This window comes from Temnothorax americanus, unplaced genomic scaffold, assembly GCF_048541705.1.
Source record: "Temnothorax americanus isolate GAGA-0224 unplaced genomic scaffold, ASM4854170v1 Scaffold52, whole genome shotgun sequence".
Taxonomy (NCBI): Eukaryota; Metazoa; Arthropoda; class Insecta; order Hymenoptera; family Formicidae; genus Temnothorax; species Temnothorax americanus.
Genome location: NW_027509678.1, coordinates 675686 through 697256, shown reverse-complemented (window position 1 = coordinate 697256; position 21571 = coordinate 675686). Strand labels below are relative to the sequence as shown.

Genomic DNA, 21571 nt, shown 5'->3' with positions numbered 1-21571 from the left:
TAATGCTTGATAATCCCGTTTAGACGTATCGAGATTTATATACGTAAATTAATGTATTTAGGGAAATATAATATATATGTCTAGATCGATAGCAGGAAGCACTTATATCATACTGTGTAAATAGTGAATTTACGAAATCGCATTTTCTAGTTCGACGTAAGCGTTAGTATTAAGATTCTAGCTGATATAGAATTATCTGGAAAGGATATACTTATATATAAATATATAAATATAAAAAAAATATATATATATAATAAAAACTGCGACATATATAAAACACGAGAATTCTAAGCTCTTTAAAAATTCTGTTTTCAAATTCCCTGTTAACGCACTTAATAAAGGGATCCTAGATATTTCTGCTATTTGTTATCACCTTTTGATATATTTCTGTTTTTAAATCTTTATCATTCTCATAAAACAATATTTGATATCGATTTGTAATTTTTGTGTACGCTTCCTTTGACCACGTGAAAATACTTTTCCTAAATGTATTATATTTTGTTTTTAATAGAAAGAATGATCTAAATTTTCCATTGAATACGTTCCACAGTTTTAGCAGTTAGCCGCCTGATTCTAAATTTTATTTTTGTCACATGTAATCAGTGATATTCAAACTGAACGGAATATCATTAATTATATTGAACTGAAATGTTGATAGCCACATTCAGTGGAAAATTAAGCGATTGTAAATACGAGTCATAATATTAAAACTAAGTATAATTTATTGCAATTTAATGCAATGAGCACATGTAGAAAACTGTTACAAAATCACGATGAAACAAATAGTGAAAGATTTTGCAACAAAAACTTTACCTACAGTTGAAGTAACTTCATCCACAGCTGATAACAATATGTTGTTATCATTAATATGTTGTTATATGTTGATATGTTGTTATTATTAATCGTAAGTTTAAAAAAATCTTAATTTAACTGCGAGCAATATGTATAGCGAAATCTTCATAAAGTATTTACGGTTTTATTTCCATGCAATAATGATTTTATTATTATCAAATTAATATTTGATGAATTCAAACAAAATTATTATGCAATAAACAATTGAATGGGTAATTATGCAGTATAGGGGAAGCACCTCCGATGACCTTGACCTTGACATATGTTGTCAAGGTCACCCTCCTAAGTGACCTTCAGAAGGTTTTAGCCGTCGCTCGTTTTTTATTAAAAAGTTATAAACAAAAAAAGTTTCGAAAATATAGCAGTTATTTTAAGTACTGAGAGGCATAAACGACTAATATTACGTTTTTCTTTAAAGCAGAGAATAATTTATTTCGCGAGAAAGTCGCTGCTTTACCAAAACACAACATTTAAAGCAGTAAATTGTTGATAAATTGAAATTTTTTTGTTAAAGCATTGAATACATTATTTTGCGAAAAAATCGCTGCTTTACCAAAACACAACATTTAAAGCAGTAAATCGTACCTATGAAGGTTAGTGACGCGCTTTAAAAGTATTTAAGTGTTTAAAGCGCGTCAACTAACCTATATATGCACCTATATATGCTATACTTTCCAAACTTTTTTTGTTAATAACTTTTTAACGAATAGCGAGCGACGGCTAAAACCTTCTGAAGGTCACTCAGGAGGGTGACCTTGACAACATATGTCAAGGTCAAGGTCATCCGGAGGTGCTTCCCCTATACTGCATAATTACCATTGAATGTTTTAAGTTAGAGAATGCAGTATTTATCTTACACAATTTACAATTATTTTTTGTCATACACATTATACGGTAATATTTTTTTGTTTCTATATAATTGTTTTTCGAGTTGTTGGATTATTGGATATTAATTATATACTTTTTTTTCTTTAATGACAAAGATTTTCATAAGATTAGTGATTTGCATATAATATTCACTTACTATTACTGCTAAAATACTTTTATTTATTAAAGTCGTTTACATAAAAGTAACGCATTTATCATATATGTTAAGATTCCCTTCAAAAATCAAATCACATTGAATAGTTCATTGTAAAAATAATAATTATAGATTTATAATTATAGAATCGTAGTTAACATATTCAGAGTTGATTGAAAGCTAGATCCGTACTATAATTATTCGTACTATAATTCTCAAGTTTTAAGCGAAATTCACGTTGATAATATTGGAAGTCGATTTGTCTAAATCTTGGTTTGAAAAAATAACAGTGCTCGATTACAAACAGTATATGCCGCAGTGCGCGATTGTCAAACTTTTCGCAGGCAGAGTATAAATGATTTTCAATATTAATACAGTAACAAAGGTATTATCCATTATATATTCTATTTTATATTAGAAAATTCATCCTTTAATTCCTTAGTTTAGTCTATTGAAACCTGTCTCTATAGACGGTTATCTGCAGCTGCTATTACAGACCAGACATTTTGTTCACTGCTTTAACAAGAAAATTGTTAATATATTGCGGACGACTTGCATAATTTATAAATTATTATGTTTTGTCCATACCTGGTGAAAAATGAAAGATTAGACGTCTATCTGTATCGTTGGCAATTATAGAAAAAAAATCCATCGGAATGCTAAACCGGGTAAAATTTGTCACACTCATACGTTGTTCTTTTGATTATCTATATCCCGCAAATGATTAGATAACAGTTCCCACTTGGACGCCCATGGAGGCTTGTCCAGTCCTTGAGTGTTAACTTCCTCTATCAAGTTCATCAGGCGAACGAAGAATTCGTTAAGCTTACCAGCGGTGCCGCGTCGCAGTTTCTGAAAATGTTTGCCTAAAACACAAGTTTTAACGATGTCAGAAAATGTTACGCTATATTTTTCTATTGGGATTAATCGATTCGATAGCGATAGAGTGACAAAAGTCTATATGAATTTATGCCCTTTATACTGTCGTGACATGACACTATATGATTATTGATGCTGAAATATAAATAGGATAAAGGCGGCACTGTGCGAGGCACTGTGTGAAGCAAATCGATATTTCTGGGGATCGCGATATGACGCAAATGAGGTATAAAACTGATGGAACAGGACAGGGCGCAATTATATCGAGTGTCTTTAACGAGGTCTTTAAACATCTTTAAGCAAATATTATTCTTGAAGACTATTAGACTTTTTTGAAGATTACATAATCCTAATTATATATAACTTTGCATTATTTAATATTTATCGTGTTATCTCTAATAAAGTAATTGTTAATTAGAAATTACAATCAATTAAAATATTTACATACTTGGCGGGTGAAAACAATTTTTGATCCAAATTTTTTGCTGCGTCAGTGCCGCTATTAGCCTTTTGGTAATTAAACTCTGACTTTCAGCTGTCACAGGCCTTAAGCGAGTAACGAATCGCAAAAGGTATTCTAATAAATATCTTGCATAAACGGGTAACTTTTCAAGGCACCGCTGCGGCTTCGAACTCCACGCGACAATGTAACTGAGGCTGTCAACATCAAGAAGGGGATGTTTAAGATTTTCCAACCATTCGAACAGTAATGTCGATAATAACTCCAAATTAGTTTCCAATTCTAATCGCTGCCAAGCGGTACATCGATGATTCAAGTCAATCTGAAAAGATATTTTTCAATTTTTTTAATATTGACACTAATATGTTTATTATAACAACACATAGCGTTATCAATATATTATTACGTTATTACGTTTTTAAAAGAAAATATCAGCCAAATTGTTATTACACTTTACTATTTGCAGTTAAGATTTACATAATTTACTAAAATTGTGTATTATTACGTTATATTTTTCCAACAAACAAATCACTCTATGCCTCGCAAACCAAGATAAAGACATTTTTATTTTTCTTTTAAAATTTTGGTTATTATTTTCCAACATATTCGAATCGATTTGCTGTAGATGCATTGTAAATGATATGTTGTATATATGAATAATAATTGTATCTTTAACTGAACTAGAATTAATATATTTGCGACTTTATTACAGTTTTAAAAATAGAATTACACATATAATACGTGGTACACACATAGTATATCCGCGATGTACACTAAATTGATTCATTTCATGAGCATATAGATCATGCTGTACACGCGATTCTAGGGCTAGTTATTATAAGCGTAGACATTCAAGCAATTGCATATAGCTTGAAGAAACTGAATGAACGTTCCTACATACATGCGTAGGCTAATTATAATGCACACGCTTATAACCGTTGTACATACATTGTAAAATTACTCCATTGTTTTAGTCAAGTTAACAATATGTTTTGAGTTATGAAGTAGCGGCCTATAGAAATGGTTAATAGGTAATGACTCAAATTGAATCCAATTTGACATTACGAATTTAACAGTGCAGTATATAAAAAAACATTTTCCTCGTACATTAGGTATGTAAAATGCACCTGATAATCCTGCAAACGTTTCTTTATGATATCAGGAAGTGAGGCGCTATCTCTGATGAGCGCTTTGATAGCTTCTTCGGCAGTCACCTTTTCGTAATCATTGCGGGAGACGTGCCTCAAGTCCATGTGCGACTGAATTTCCTTGTAACAGTCGTTATCAAGCAGATCCTGATCGTGAATGCCATCGCCTAGGACGTCATCCACGCAAGTGTCGTCCAGACCTGTCGCAGAATAAGATTCTCTTGTCAGATGTATACTCACTGCAGTTTTAGCGAGGTATCGTCGATATAGGCGTGGAGTTAAGGATATCGACCAATCTACAGTAGAATTTATCAATAGTATAATACCTGGAAATGTGGAGTCGCAGGAAGGAGTATCCGGTGACATGCAAAATACATCGCTCAATCTTCCTATATCATCGCAGGTACCTCGGGACGATCCCTGACTACTGCTGCATGCTTTTGTGAAAGCTAAAATATATACCTTTTTTTATAGATATAGATGCATATAATGTCTCAAGATATATTTAGTAAATCAGTTAAGAAATGTACTTGAAAAATATCAAAATTTTACAAAATATTTACTTTATATTTAATCAAAAGAAGGATTAGAATTGTGAAGACAGATATATATTTACATTAAACAATAGAAATTATACGTGTGAATCAAAAGTTGTAGAATTTTGACAAGTAATTCAATTATTTAATCCAGGAACGGATGAAAATTAATTGGATGTCATAGAGAGAGAATTGCTTAATTATTACATTGCATGTAATACTTCTCACTTGAGTATTCGTAGGAGTCCGTGAGGGATTCCGCCCAGGAATAGGAGTGCCGCATATTACCCTTGCTGTCACGGAATTTCTCCAATACGTGGCAAATGAACTTTTGCGTAAAAGGTACGTTGGAAACCGTGTATGCAATCTCGGAAGGCGAATTGTCTTCCTGACAGTCGCAGAACTGTAGTATTCGCTCGCAAATAATAAAAACGATCTAAGAAATACATCATAATTATAATTAAATCGAGCAGCTACAATTTTTGTTTATGTAATAATACAACAGAATTGTAACTATTAGAGAGAGACAAATAAAATTACACATTAAAACAAGTTTAAAATAAATCGAAGATATCTCTTTACTCTTTAATACTTAGTTGTATTATTTATTCTTCAAAAATCAAATTTCAAGAACTTAATTCCGACATCATATTTATTAATAAGAATTGCAAATAAAAACATGGAGACGTATAGATTCAATTTTATCCATAACTAAATTAAATTTAAAGAAAATTAATTAAGTAATTATTTAAATATAGATATAAAAGATTTACAAGATTTTTAATAAAATATAATCTAACATTACATAAATAAATTGTAAAAAAAAGAAACAGAATGCCCCGCACTTTTGGAATGTGCTTGAAGGTGCGCTGCTCATATCCGTGTAACATGTTGTATTGCTTTTTCAGGTACGATTGAAGGCTGTAGGGCTTGCGATCCCCCGTTGTACTGTGCAAAGGGTATACTATCATTTGCGGAAGCACGACGTGCTCGAATTCTTGGATGCAAATTATTTGGCCGCGCGTTTGTATAGCGGAAGGACGCTTCATGCGGACAAATCTAATGGCATCGTTTGCTCTTACACGAAGACTGTAAATAAGGTAGCACGCTATCAGAACGCCAGTTCTACCGAGACCTGAAAATAAAATACTTTCGGCATATTGTTTTGCTGTCGGCTTAACTGACTCATTAATCAGATGACAAGCAAGCAAGCAAGCAAGCAAAGTATGTATAAAATAAGTATAGGGATTGTAGCGCAAATAAAAGATTACTCTTGATTGTAATAACTTAGTAATGTTATGTATAATTGTCTAAAAAGCGAATTAATTGTGAAAGTGTTTCTAACGATGTTTGATAACATTTATCATAAAAATGAAGAGAAACGCATCGCAATTTAAGAATACGCGTAAGATTTTAGTACTTATAAGTATATTTTACGTATGATATTTTAGTATAAGATATGAAATAGAATGAAGGAAGCGCACATATAATCGAAAGCATTCTTCGTATTTTAGATTCCAAGAATAGACAGGACAGTCACGTTAGGTAATCGAACAATCGTGTTAGTGATAAAACATTAGTTTATCAATTCAAAAAGTTTTACATTAATAAATGTCGCAACTGAGAACAGAAATGACAATTGTAGTCTTACAAAAAGCGAAAATTTGTACTCTGCATATATGGTATATTGTATATTTGATAGATGATATCTGACTGACGTTAACAATACTCGGATCTATACGTTTTCCTTCTATAATTAAGTCACGTAGCATGCACACAAGACGTTTCTGGAGTTGCAGAGTAAGCTGATCAATCCAACTGACCGCGATAAATCCTGTAATTTAACTTTCCTAATCGCGCTCGTTATATTCACTTTGTTATCTAAATTCTTCTGCTACATCTGATCTGATCTTATCAATTTTAATTCACAAAATGATGATTAATGTAATCATGAGAATACTCTAGAATTACAATTAATAATATATCATGTCTCTTATTCTGTTTTTGACAGTCAAATGATTCAAGAAGACGTAATTATATATGACTAATTAATTCTCTGAGAGAAATTAGAATTTTTTGCAGTCTTTGCAATTTTATTCCATACATCTGACTTTTTATATAAACCAGTATTAATTTTTTTTTTTACAAGTGATTGTGAACTTGCGATAGTTTCGAAGTAGCCATTATGAAGAAACTGATCGATCGATCAGAATAGATAGCCAACCCCGCATGTGTCCTTAAACGCCGCTTTGAATAATAATGGATTTCTATAGCATAAAATTCACCTTTAAATTATTGTCTTATAATCAATTATATCTTTAAAATTTGTATCTTTTATATTTTAAATTAATTTAATCTCACTAATATTTAATTAAAAATATCGAATTAATATTTGATAGAGAAAAAGTACAAAATATATAGGTTATTTTTGAAAAAATAAAGTACAAAATATAAAAGACAAAATATTAAAAAAAATTGGTTATACACAAATTTATATAACGTTAACATTACTTCGTTATTTGATAAAAACTTTACAACTTTAGCTTAACCAAGCGGTATAAAACACTTATAATCACGTAACATAAAAAATCATTACTTAATGTATGTAGAGACAGACAATTCCATTTAGATAACAATTTCTACATGTATAATCCAGCACAAGAAGATTATCCATTTATTTGTTACGGCCTCGTGATTATATCTCTAACTTCCAGCACACAATAATTTCACAATTACATTCCGATGTAGCCTTCCACATATCGAAATGGATATTTTCTTTATCATATACATTATTTAAAAGTATACATGTCGTCCTCTAAAAATATAACTATTACGTTGGAAATCGCTTATCGCTTCACCCGCATTTTATGCTTTAATGAAATGGAACTCCCTGGCGACGCGGCAACGTCCGTGAAGCTAATAAATTATGTTAAGTGGAACGCAAATTTACTTTATTGTTTTTAATATAATTGCCAATAGTTATACTTTAACCGAATTACGTAATTACATTATATAAATCATGCAATAACTGGCACTGGTTTTCTCATAAATCAAATTCTTTTTAGCCAAATAATTATTCAACAATTATTGAGACGTAGAGTTTCATCATATATATTTGAAGAAATAATTTAAATATTGATTACTCAGTAAAAAATTGTTTATTTATAACAAGGAAGTTTTAAATCTTTTTATTAATAATGTAATTTTTAAAATAGCATTTGTGTGTTAAGCGGATAATGCAAAGTGTAAAACAATTAACGCAAAAATACTGAACACATTACATCACACATATTATTAATTTGTAAATTAAATTTTACCGTGCATTACTTGAGATTAGTCTTTCCTGCCTCTGGTATTTGATAAAAGTTATTCGCGTGTGCAGCGTAAAGATCCGAATGTACGGTACCGATATATGTATATACGTCAGTCGATTTGTATGCATGCAATGCAGCACGATAATATCATACACGATAAATTCTCTTTAATTATTGCTTAAATCGATACGTTTGAAACTTACAGATCCGCTATAAAGAATGCGCATATAAGCTATTTAACAAAAATTTTAGTAAAATTAACATAAAAAATTAGTAAATAAATAGCAAAAATATAGCGGTCAATAAAATCTAAGATATTTAACAACTTTTAATAAATAATAAAGAGAAGATATTAATAAGTTTTAAGCCAAGTAATAAATATGGAAAAATATGTTATATAATTGTTACTTTTAAGAAAAGTATATCATTTTGCTTAATATTGAATATTATATGTATTCGGACTATAAATATATTGTTATTTTTAAGGATAATATTTTATAACATCATATTACAACATATATTATATAGTACATACATTTATAACATACATTTTTTGTTAATACAAATTTTTGAAAAATATTTTTAAATATATCAATAAAATGCAAAAGGATCTAAGTAACAATCATACGAGAATCACGATTAAATGACATTAAATAAATCTAATAAATTAGAGAAATATCCTCGAACAAAGGAATTGAATAAGATTTTTCGCAATCCCGAATTTAAAAAAAAAGGATGTTTCCGTAAACTAATTTATGCATCCACATCTCACATAATCATACAAATAACTATGATAGCTGCAGGGGATGCAATTGGGTCAAGTGCATCGCACGAAAAATCGATTTACCGGCATGACAGTGAATGGCCACTCTTCCTTCTTGCACGGCGAAGGCCACAACCTTGACCATGTCCAAAAGCTTTCCCATCGTGGCGCTACCATAATCCTTCAGGGCGAAGTTATAATAATAAACTACAACAAAGATTTTCACGTGATCGGTATTTGAAAGACAGCTTGATGCCTAAAACTTTCTTGTGGTAGAAGGAATACGAGCGGCAAGTAAAACGTTATTTCGGAACTTTTCTTTCTATAGATATACGCTTTTGCTGCATTGCATGTTATATTGTGAACCTCTTCGATCTAACTGGTGGTTGTTAGGATTGGGGGAGAAACGCTCCCACACGATTCTACATGCGTTTAGCACAAGGACAAACTATTCTTGCTAATTTGAAAGTAAAATTCGTCGCCGTTTTATTTCTCCGTCATTCTTATATATATATATATATATATATATATATATATATAATCTATATATTGTCAATAAAATTGATTTGAGTAAATAACTTTTTAAATGTTACATTTGTTATGTATGATAGCGTGAACGATTTTTGTTGAAATATTAATATTGCTTCAACTTATCCACCAGTAGCAAAGAATATTAAAAATAAATGTAATATTAATTAAAGGGTTTTAAAAAATGATTAAGTTATAAGTTAGAACTTGCTACGTTTGTGATTTGTTTTTATTCCAAAGATACATTTTAAGAAACAAAATCAATATTTTTCTTTATTTATTCTTAATAAGCAATGAGAAATATGGCAATTAATGAGATTGTACATAGAAAAAGAGAAGTGTCAAATCAAGATTTATAAACTCGTGTGTACACCAGGAATCTGTAATCTTATAAAAATTTTAACTTTTTATTTCTCAACTTTTTTTTTCTTATTACTAATATAGTTAAACTGTATAAATGATTTCATTCAAGCAAATTTTCTTTGTTTATAAACGCAATATCTCACGATTATAAATTCTTGCGTATACCTATACTTATACGAGTATATAAGTCTCCATTTGACACTTTTTCTGTGTAAATGGATTTTTTAATTAGCGTTTTACTTACTGCCGTTTTTCATAAAAATGTTGGGATCATATGTAAAACCGTTCTCTTCTAATTGACCACCGCAACTCGCGTGTTCGCCGGGTGTCTGCAGATTTATTATGGTTTTTATACTCCATCCTTGGAATTGGGCAATTATATCTTTCTTTATTATCATCGCGGTATTGGGTCGTGCCATCGCAAGGACATCGTCAGTCACCCTAAAATAATTAAATGATTAAACAATTTAGATCAAAAACTGATACAAATTTCTAATTACTTTTACTCTGACTAATTATTTATACTGATGCAATGGAACGCATATTAATATGTCAAATGTATGTTTGATCTAAATAAAATTTTCTGTTGCAATTGAGCGATACTCCGACAGAATGTCAATAAGAAAATGTCTCTGATACACAGTATGCGCCTTTAAGTCGATACAAATTATCGAACGACTTATAAATATTGCCGAATGATATTAGAATAGAGTTCAGAACTATGTAAGTGAATGAATACATGTTTATCTAATGATATTATAGTTAGTTACTGTTAGCAAATCTATATTGCAGTTGATATAATTGATACTCGTTAAATATCTAATATTATACACGTTTTGTTATTATTATGTTTTAAACGAAACATTATTTAAAGTTATTTTACTATTAATTTATTAAGATGCAGAGTGGCCATACTTTGGTCGACAAAATGTTATTTTTGCTTGTTAATCACCAGCAATATTATTATTATTATTATTATTTTCTTCTTATTTTTATCATTGTATTAAAATTCAACAAACGGTTGTAGCGCTCACCAATGCGAAAAGATGTTCTGTATTGCCATGTGAACAGCCGGCCAGGCCTTTGGATTCTCATATTTGCATCTGGACCCGCCGCAAAAAATGGCACACTGTATAGCCTGCGGTGTGAATCTTCGCAAGTTTTCCGAAAACTTATTATATCCCGCTTGAACCTCGCACGCGTCTGTTTGCCCTCCTTGAAGTCCCGCCGGGACCAACGAGCTTACATCCATTCTACAATCGAGTGACAGAATTGATCCGTTTCACTTAACAAAAATTTCGAAGTACGAAATCTATAATAAATTTTTTAATTTTTAAGAAAAGGAATTTTTAATTTTAATTTTAAGTCTACAGCATTTTTATTATGTATTTTTGACGTAATAAATAACAATTGTGTCGACATGTCATTCTGAATGCATTTTATCTAACATAAAGTTACAATATATTCTTATGTAAAATTATATAATTAAATGTAATAAAAGTAGTGAAATTTTTATGACAGTTTGAAGGAAAAATTTTTTTCAGTTAGACGCGAGCACCAAGCAATATATTATAATAAGCAATATACATTTGTAAAAATATTCACGCGCTCCTCATCCATCTCATAGCCGCACGCACGAGAATAACGATCGTTTTTATTAATTACTCTTATTTATCAACTATTAATCCACGGATTTAACACGCGAATTTAACGTACTGGTGAAAAAAAAAGCAGTTAACGCGGTAGGCTAAGCGCATAGCGACTGGCAGTTCCGCTACCATAACGTTGCTTTATCTATTATCGAATCGCAAGAGGTGCCATGCGCCTGCGTCAGGCATGGTGGTAAATCATATTGTCATTCTTCTATGTACGGCGTTCGTACGAATATTCAAGTCTGCAAGCGTGTAATTTAACACACGTCAAGGTACATTGAGGTGCAATGACCTTTCGGTATGACATTATAAAGTGGGATTAAGATTGCATGTTAATACTCTATTTCTTTTTCAGTTTTTTAGGTACGGTACGTTAAGAAGAATCTTTTGTTAATTGAAATAATTCAGTTTTTACTCTTTGCCAGAATAATTAAAAGATAACTTAAATGCAGTTTAACTTTACTTTTAATGAAAGAATTATATAATATTGTCATTAACGTCATTTTAAGACATCATTAAAATGTGCATTAAATAAAAATTATAAAATAATTCAATCTATCATATATTGTATATGTTTATTCATATATTTGTTATCGTATAAATAGTAATTATTAATAGTAGCAATTAGCACTAAGTTGTAAAGCAAAATTATAAAGTACATGCATAAGGAGGGGAGTGCAGGGGAGCAAAATCCTTCCGCCCACGCAAGGGCTTGTAAACGAGCTTGTAAAGCGCGTCATGAACCCATGTGGCACCTTGTTTCCCGTTGCCTAGGGATTTTCGTTAGTACCAACATTATTCCCTCTACTTTTTCGGGAAACTGTCGTGTAACTGCAATTGAACGTGATTGGCTCTTTAGGCTGAGTTTCCACTGAGCGCGTCACGCGTCGCGTCGTCACAAGTTAACCAATCAAAACATCCCATTTCGATCTCGTCACAAGAATGTAATGAATGCATTGAATCGGCGCATCGAAGCACGAAGGCAACCAGACTCTTAATGCATGTTCTATTAATATACATTACTTGGAATACTTTTTATAATCGAGCCTGATTATGCCATTCATTGATTTTATACAATAATAATAATAATTAACCACAAATTGTAAGTACGAATATAAGTTTCATTTGGGTTGAGTAAAGTATTGCAGTGTAAAATACAGTTTACGATACTTATAGATTCCGCGTTTCCGCGAGTTGAGTCCCGCACGTTTGAACGGAAAAGCGGAACAGTATATAGTGACAAATAAACATTTGTATTCATTTCTTAAAATTGTGTTCACTTAATTCATTGCAATTTTTATTAATATGCTTATTTTTTCAACTTATCTATTGAATGCAAGCATTTTAATCAATAAATACCGTTAAAAATTAATATTTTATAATTCTCCGTTCCGCTTTTTTTCCGCTCAAAATATGCTCCATGTAATATAAGACATTCAAAACAGACGAAACGGATCGACGGAAATCTAGTAAATTTTGTCTTCCGCGTTTCCGCGTTTCTGCATTTCCGCGCTCCATGTAATGGCACCCTCATGCCCTCATCAGGGTGCCGTCCTATGGCGCGTATCGCGATATGCGCGTATCGGGCGTATCAAACCCTGCAACCAATCACAGACGATCCGCCGTTTTTGATACGCTCAACAATCCGCTGAACATTGTTTGAGCGGATCGCACACTCACACATGTATGTACAGTCGAACGCATACATATATCGCTACTATTTGAGTTTGAACAAAAAATTGTATCATTTTTATTTTTAAGGGGATCCTAAAGTGAAGGCTGAACTTTCTCGACGTCGGTAATGTCAACATTTCTAATCCTGTTTTCTATGTCATATATCTATATCTGTCCTTGTAAAGAGAGGCATCTGTCCTTGTTTCGATTGTTGCGCCATCTCTCGCTACACGCAATGTCAACCTGAATGTGCTTTTGCACATATAAAAGTTTATTTAAACTAATCTTTTTTTCTAGGCTTTTAATCTTAGATCTAATTGCACGATATTGTTCTTAAATGTTGTCCCTAGGTCATGCCGGTCTAATTTTGTGGATATTTATTGTGGAATTTTTGTACAAAGCAAATATTGTCGTCACGTATACCAAAAATTAACAAAAATATTAATTTTTTCTCGTTTTCGATATAAATTCGACCACCATGACCTAGATTTTGATGCCTACTTTAATTCTAGACAAGAATTTTGCATTTCTATAAAGCCAATTAAAAGATTAGTGCTAAAAAAAGCCGGTATTACAGACGGCTTTAGGATCCCCTTAATATCCGTTATTTTCAATTAACTTTGCCATCCAATTAATATTGCTGTTATTTAAAAAAAACCCTTAACTTCAAATACATAATTAAAAAATAATTCATAAATTCTGAATGGTATATGTATAGTTGCAACTTCTTGACGCAATAGATTCTGTGTTAATCTCGGTGTTAATAATCATGCATCAATTATGTATTTTTAATCATAAATGACATAAGAAATTTCTTTTAAGAACAAATAAAGGATAAATATTTTAATTCGCGATGCTTCTTTAATAAACTTATTCAATTAATTATATATTTATTATTTATACCGTCGCCGTCGTGTAGGAAAGTTTCATGTTTGTATATCAATTAAAATTTCAAAAATAAACTTTTATGTAATTTTCCTGGTAATTTCATAAAATTAATATTTTCATCAAATTTTTGCCAAATATGGTCATGCTGAATTTTGTTCACCTATATAATAACAATTTTTTGTGTGAATTTTAAAAGTATATTCTTTCGCTTCGTCAACTACACGCGCCGTACTTTCAATCTTGAGACGCAGTCTGAAACTGAGAGAAACGTACAATTACATAATTAAATTGATAATCAATTTAACAAACCATCAATATCGGTATGTTGCGAAAAAATATTATCTCAGTCAGGGTTTTTTTGCAATAAATTCTTTACAGTAATATTCGGGGGAAGGGGGATGTTAGACTGTTAGATACGATTTGTATCAGCATAAAAAATTAAATCGATTTGCGATTTATTTAAGTGAATTTACTGTTCTAACGAAGAAGCTGTGTTTCAAGACCGACAATTCGTTGGCGCGCAGTTTAGTTGGAAATAGTATTGGAAATTCACACGGAAATTATTTGCTACTTAGATCCTAGCTCGGACTTAATGGCGTTCTTATATTAAACTGATTTTAAATCTTAGAGTCCTACTATTATTATTACCCTGATGGAAATATTGTACTGAATATAATGGGATTTTACTGAAATTCTGTCTCAATTGACCCAGATGAAAATATTTTGCTGAAAGTACTATAAAATTGATGATAAATGAAATAAAAAAAAGTTATTGAAAAATTATTAAATATATTTCAAAATAAATCATAATTTTTTTAAAGAAATTTAATGTAAATACTGTAAAATATAAGAAAAATTAATTATACTGTTGCAAAATAATGAAAAATTTGTTAAAATATTAGATATCGTGAAAGTTATTGAATTTAACTAAAATTAACTAAAAACTGAAATTTTCATAATGATATTTATGGAATAATAATGAAAAGGGGTCAATTGATAGTAGAATTTCATTATATTTTTAGTCAAATTTTTATATACCAGGGATAATTATTAAATTAATAACTTACTTTCTCTAGCTTTATTTATCACCACGATTCCAACCTTTACTGACAAATTTCTGAGTCCTTGCTCGTTCAGTCGCTTTTTGGAATTAAAGCATAGGAGCCTTCGTTAATTTGAGAATTTAGCTGATGCTAATTCGAGTTTATAAGACTATAAGTCTACTTTTTGTTGAGAATTACTACTTTTTATGTCACAGTTTTAAAGAATTTGATTTTTACTTAATTTATAGATTTTTTACTACTTGACTATTACATAGCTTAACTTCGGAAAATTTTTCGACACGCAATGATTAAGGCCGTTTGCTTCACATTTTTCAGCCTTTTAACACGATTTTTCTCGCCATTAAACAAATAATTATTTTTTAAGTTTTAATTGTTAACAACTTTCTAATTAAATTTATAGTTTGACCACGCATATATTTTGACTATTTGTTAATCGGTTTTTTGGGCTTTCAACTTGATGTGGCTTCTTAATAACTCCATGTAATTTGTATCCTACTATAATTATTAATATTCAGAAAGTAAGAACGACCGCTATGATTTAAATCAATAGAGAGGATAAATTCCATAATAAAAATGCTATAATTATTAATTAATGTTAACCTTATGATGTTAAACTTCCTTTTAATTTATTTCATCTCTCGACGGATTTTTTAAGTAACGGGATTATTATGATAATGTATTACAGTTAATTAGAGGGATTTATTTGATTGATTGAAAAAGTCTCTGTAAAGCACGAAACGCTCCCAGTTATTTTGACGGAATATTAAACTATATTATTTAGAATCCTGTTGTTCGGTATTGGCTCTTATTGTTTTATCTAAATATAAACTAATATTTAACTAGGTAGTAATATAAACTAGGAAAATTATTTGACAATCATTAAAATTATTCGCATATTTTCCAACAACTTTAGGAAAGTTAACGATTTGCTCATAAAAAAATAAAAAATTATTTTTAAATTACAAAATATGTTTTCTTTATATATATATATTAGTCGCGTGTCGTCTGTCTGTCTGTATGTACGCGAACTACTCATTCGTTAGTGGACCAAATTTTTACCAAAAGTATATGAAATAGGGGTAGAATTTTCTGGGGATGAAAATGTCGTGGTTAATTTTTTGTTACCAATCTTTTTGGAAACCGGTTTCAAAATTATTCCAATTTTTCTAGAAATAATTGACCGAATTTCAAAGAGTTATATATGAAACAGGGGTAGAATTTTCCGGAGAGTGCTATAAAGTGTATAATTTTTTGTTACCAATCTTTTTGGAAACCGGTTTCAAAATTATTCCAATTTTTCTAGAAATAATTGACCGAATTTCAAAGAGTTATATATGAAACAGGGGTAGAATTTTCCGGAGAGTGCTATAAAGTGTATAATTTTTTGTTACCGATTTTTTTGGAAACCGGTATCAGAAATTTTTCCAATTTCTCGGAAAATAACAAGTAGTTCGCGGTCAGACAGACATATACATACAGACCTCAGGTACTTATATATATATATATATATATATATATATATATATATATATATATATATATATAGATAGGGGTAGAAAGAACTAAAGAGAGAATGTAATAGAATTAGAAAAATTGCTAATAGTAAAGTAGTTTACAATTTCTGTTAAAAAAAAAAATATACGTGATTGCTCCAATTTCCGCAAACTTTGAGATATCAAGCTGAATTTTTTTATGGATAATTTTTATGGATAATTTTTTGTTACCAATTTTTATAGAAACCGGTTTAGAAATTATTAAAATTTTGAGAAATAATAAGTACCTATTAATTGACCAATTTTTTTGAAACCAATGCCAAAATTTTTTTAAATTTTTAGAGGATAAGTTTAATTTTTTATTAATGGATAATTTTTTATTAATGAATTGATTTTCTTGAAACCAGTGCCAAAATTTTTTTAATTTTTTGTTGATGATTTTGATGAAAATTGGTACCAAAAGATTACTAATTATAGGGGCAAAGTCTGTCGGTAAGGGGCAAAGTGTGTCGGTAAATTAAAGCACGGAAATGCTGGTCTCGACTTTTTTTGAGGGGCTATTGTGCTGTGCATTGTGGCGTAGTCCATACTTATATGTCGATGGCAGAGATGAGGGGAGAGGGCAATCGAACTTTTGGAGCCTGCTCGAGCTCGAGGGCAGATATAGGCCTAGTTTACACCGATTATTTGATACGCGTATTAAATAGTAAATAACTAGTAAATAAGTCTGATTTAGGCTGATCAGTTCAAATATACTATTTGATACGCGTATCAAGAGATCGGTGTAAACTAGGCCATAGTATCGAGTTCCATGCCATATGGACGTCGTCTGAGATGAACGGCTGCTGCCACGGCGTCACCGTAAATAACGGCGGAATCATGGCTCGTCAAGTTTAGGCAAGATTTAGATAAGATTAATTGAGTATTATCAAAATCGTACGGACTCCCCGAGTGTTTCGGCCCAGGCGTAGTCGTCGGTGCTAAAACGAGGACGTGAGATGTCCGGCTTTGACGAGAATCCCTTCGGGGAGCCTACGATTAACGATCCCTTCTCGGTGAGTAGCGTTTTACCCTCATGTGCGTGACAGTGATGGAAGCGAAACACACGCAGCTCCGTGCTCCAATATTGCTCGCGTATCTGTCAAAAATTCCCCGAGGCGTAAATCGGGCCCAGCCCCACCGATATTCCGCGCTCGCGAAGGATTTAATCGCGACCTATCGAGTGATTTTTTTTTTACGCTAATAAGCGAAACTTGCGACACTCGACCGAAGATTTTTCGGACGTGTCATTCTAATGTCGGCATAATCCGCTTGCATTGACAATCCTCTTTTCTTATCATCATATGACGCCGATGGCTTATTATAAAATCTAATTCCCTGAATATATATAACTGTATGTTTTATCCGTATGCCATACATATTTAATGATATCACTATATTTTGCGTGCAATTTTGTGACGTTGCAATAAAGTATAATATCTCCATATTATTTCCTTTTCGCATTTGATTATAGTTTGATTTTGTAATCCCACTTCAAAAGTACGGTTCGAATAAAATGCATTTTTTAATAATAATGATTCGCTGGAATGTGTATGGATATATACATATATTTCTTTGTGTCACATTAAAATGACACAGTTATATATCTATAAGAACAAAAGAGAAGATAAGATAAGAAATTCTGTGGAGATTAAAAAAGGAATGTCAATGGATATTGACACATGTAACATATGTAATAGGATCCTGCTATACGAAGAGCAGTAACCTCTACACCGGCTAGCAGAGGTCTTGAGGATTACAATCCTTTCGCCGAGCAAGGCACTCAAGGAACTACACAAGTCAGAGGAGCAGTAAATCCGCCCATCTATGGCGGAGTCGGTGCAACGCAGCAACCCGCTACGCTTCAACCTTCTAATCAAGAAGCACCTCCTCCGGCGTACGCTCGTACTCCCCAGCAAACAGTCAATGCGGCGCTTGGAAGCACCATGTCACCTCCGTCAAATGTAAATTTATATTGAATATTTATTTGAATGTGTTTCACGTATCTGTGGAGCACGTGAATTTGTTAAGATCAGATAAGAGAAATTATTCTAATATATATTTCAGCAACAGGTGGAACCGGAATGGAAAACCAGGGCGGAAGAGGAATTGAGAAATACCCCTTATTATCGTTAGTACATATCATCTATACTTTTCAATTTTTAATATAAAATAAAATTGCTTTACACAATTATTTATTGGTGCTTTAGCGAGACGAAATAATTGGCCGCCGTTATCAGACAAGTGCTGTTTTCAGCCATGCTTCTATCAAGATATCGACGTGGAAATTCATACCGATTTTCAAAAAACAGTGAGGCAATTATATTACCTCTGGATGTGTAAGTTTAATTGTAGACGATATTATATTTATTAAGGAGGGTGGTTACTCATATTAATTTGATAAGAATTAGTTTAAATTTATGGAAAATATTTGTCTATGGAAATCTGTCGTCCACCCCAAAGTTAAAGATAATTGTCTGCATGGTTGTCGAGTAATTAATTATTGAAGTTATATTGTTGTCTCTCTCTCTTATACACGGGGGACACAGCAAAAATGTTACCTAACCTGTAACGTAACTCTCGAAAAAAAGAACACAGGGATAGTTATCAAGAAATTGTAAAAATAAAACAGGACCACATTTATTATTTCCACATTTCAACGTGGATAATAACGTATTTGGGTTTCAATTGTATAAACAACTCTTTTTAGACCTTAAGAAACAGGAATTGAATGCATTCCACATATTTATTTGCTAAAATTCGTTCATTTCACGCAACGAAAATCTAACCTACATGCTTTCTCCATGCCGCGCCGCTTGCCCCGCAACTGCCCGCAACGGGATGCTGACCAACCTCCTTAAATGTTATATATGGATTATATATTTATTTAATAATATTGTTTACAGTTCACGGCTCTGTTCTGCTGTTGAATGTAATTGGAGGTTTCGTCTTGATGCTCTGTGGCGAGGGTTTCTCGACATTCGGCCTGGCTATCTTGTATCTCATACTCTTCACTCCATTCTCCTTCATGTGCTGGTTTAGACCAGCGTACAGGGCTTTCAAGTAAATCCACTTAACATTTCAGAAATCAGAAGTGAAATTAAGGATTAGAAATTATTTTAATTAATTAATTATTAATTATTAATTAATTTTAATTATTTTAATTTTTCAGGAACGACAGCTCTTTCAATTTTATGGTCTTTTTCTTTGTCTTCTTCTTTCAACTAATCGTCACCGGTATCCAGGCTATAGGTATTCCTGGTGCTGGAACTTGGTAATATATTTGTATTACTATATTTTTATTGTACACTTTAATTTTTTATGCACGATGTGCAAGCACTTGTATGTTAATACAAATTGTATATTTTTATTTTTTAGTGGCATAATTACCGCAGTTAGAATGTTTGACTCATCGGCCAAAGGTATTTTCGTCGGTCTTCTTATGCTCTTCGTCGCTATTTGTTTTCTTCTTGCGGCAGGTGGTGATCTCTTACTGCTTTCTAAGGTACATAATACATACATATAGACTAAGATTTAAAAAAGTGAAGATTAATCCTATTCACTCCAACCATGCCCTTTCGTGTCCCACGAGTTTCTAACAGTCTTTTTTTTGTGAAAAACAAATTATCGTGGGATAATCCCCCCCCTGCCGGAAAAGTGATTTTTTAAATAAAACGAGTCGTAATGTGTGTTTGTCAACATATAAATGTTGTAAAAAAATATTTAAATAAATGATTTCCAAATGTTATTTATATTGATTTTTAGTCGAAGGTACAAAGATATTATAATAATTTTGGGGGAATTTTTCAAAGCTATTAACATTATAAAAAACACGTGGGACTCGAAAGTGCATGGTTGAAGGATTAAAGGGGCGGAAAAAACGTTGGAGTGAATAGGGTTAATATTGATCTCAAGTAAACTAAAATGAGATTATTTATTTTCAGATCCATCGCATTTATCGTACCTCCGATGCGAGTGTTACAAAGGCGCAGCAAGAGTTCGCTACAACATTTTTGCGAAACGAGCATGTGCAAAACGCCGCGAGCAATGTCGCGGCCAGTGCGGTTCGCACGCAAATGGCTAACGCTAGCCAGCCACGTTACTAAATGATTCTACCATTTATTTGTTCTACGAAAAACATTATGTTCTGGCTTTACATCATTCAGTAAGTGGATAGATCTCATTAGTTCCACTATTTATGGATTATACGAAACAATCATAGAAATGCAATGTATTGCAAAAATTTTATTCTTACAATGAAACGTAGCTATGTATGAATTGCATTATACTTCACGATGAAATTTATTCTCTGATGTACGTTATATTATTAACGTTAATTGTACAGTTAACACTGCAAAGAGTATTTCGAAGCATCAACGGATATTCTAAAGAAATCTTTCGAAACTAGTATGTATTTCTTTCTAAGTATAACATTTTATGTTGAAAGAAAAAATTATACTATACACATCTCTATATAAGTTTGATGTATTAGTTTGTATTACCGTTTATCATGTACGTTTATTTATGAGATCTTCAAATTAGGTTACAATGATATAAGCGAGCTATTGATAATATCAGTCATATCGTCATAATTTTATTATTACACAATTGCTTTATATTTACTAGCTTTCATATTTTAGTGGCACAGTCTCATGACAATGTGATCATATTATAAGTTATGAAAGTAATTAAATTTATTCCAAGTTCAAATAACTGCAAGGTTTGAATTATAAAACATAATTTTATTAATTATTCATATTTGTTGAATATGTTAACATAAATGCTAACTTACTTATAAATATTCACAAATAGCTTTCTTATGAACCTGTGAAACCCTGTACATTCCTATTTTTTTATGCAATATGTTAAATCATTTTACTAATTGTTGTTTTATATT

The 21571-nt window shown here is 31.4% G+C and overlaps 2 protein-coding genes across 8 annotated transcripts; one reads left to right on the top strand and one right to left on the bottom strand.

Annotated features, from left to right (window-relative positions):
* Positions 1-1642: 1642 nt before the first annotated feature.
* On the bottom strand, positions 1643-11634 carry LOC143904453 (protein tyrosine phosphatase domain-containing protein 1). 6 transcript variants are annotated; one of them, XR_013258911.1, is made up of 11 exons: positions 11452-11634; positions 10899-11176; positions 10109-10305; positions 9058-9180; positions 5742-6031; positions 5125-5332; positions 4687-4809; positions 4340-4560; positions 3201-3534; positions 2462-2739; positions 1860-2386 (listed from the first exon to the last, which is right to left on the bottom strand). XR_013258911.1 is itself a non-coding variant. In XM_077419151.1 (10 exons), exons 2-10 carry the CDS (start codon positions 11114-11116, stop codon positions 2558-2560), a joined length of 1896 nt encoding a protein of 631 aa, XP_077275277.1. In that variant the 5' UTR covers position 11117; positions 11452-11634; the 3' UTR covers positions 1645-2557. The 6 variants fall into 6 exon arrangements, 2 of the variants coding, with proteins under 2 accessions (XP_077275277.1, XP_077275278.1); XR_013258910.1 differs by having other exon boundaries at positions 1860-2389; positions 10899-11117; positions 11452-11633; XR_013258909.1 differs by having other exon boundaries at positions 1861-2386; positions 10899-11117; positions 11452-11633.
* A 5660-nt stretch (positions 11635-17294) lies between these two features.
* Positions 17295-21473, top strand: Scamp (secretory carrier membrane protein). 2 transcript variants are annotated; one of them, XM_077419144.1, is made up of 8 exons: positions 17295-17690; positions 18375-18638; positions 18748-18805; positions 18885-19013; positions 19581-19737; positions 19847-19948; positions 20053-20179; positions 20619-21473. In XM_077419144.1, exons 1-8 carry the CDS (start codon positions 17634-17636, stop codon positions 20778-20780), a joined length of 1056 nt encoding a protein of 351 aa, XP_077275270.1. In that variant the 5' UTR covers positions 17295-17633; the 3' UTR covers positions 20781-21473. The 2 variants fall into 2 exon arrangements, with proteins under 2 accessions (XP_077275270.1, XP_077275269.1); XM_077419143.1 differs by having other exon boundaries at positions 17298-17690; positions 18742-18805.
* Positions 21474-21571: the final 98 nt, after the last annotated feature.

Bases quoted from the DNA above. Each gene is read 5' to 3' on its own strand.
- LOC143904453 (XM_077419151.1), bottom strand. From the start codon at position 11,116: ATGGATGTAAGCTCGTTGGTCCCGGCGGGACTTCAAGGAGGGCAAACA. The intron at 9,181-10,108 runs GTAAGTAAAACG...TCTTTGTTGTAG, and splicing joins CATTTTTATGAAAAACGGCA to TTTATTATTATAACTTCGCC. The intron at 3,535-4,339 runs GTGCATTTTACA...ATATCTTTTCAG, and splicing joins AACGTTTGCAGGATTATCAG to ATTGACTTGAATCATCGATG.
- Scamp (XM_077419143.1), top strand. From the start codon at position 17,634: ATGTCCGGCTTTGACGAGAATCCCTTCGGGGAGCCTACGATTAACGAT. The intron at 17,691-18,374 runs GTGAGTAGCGTT...CATATGTAATAG, and splicing joins CGATTAACGATCCCTTCTCG to GATCCTGCTATACGAAGAGC. The intron at 20,180-20,618 runs GTACATAATACA...ATTTATTTTCAG, and splicing joins ATCTCTTACTGCTTTCTAAG to ATCCATCGCATTTATCGTAC.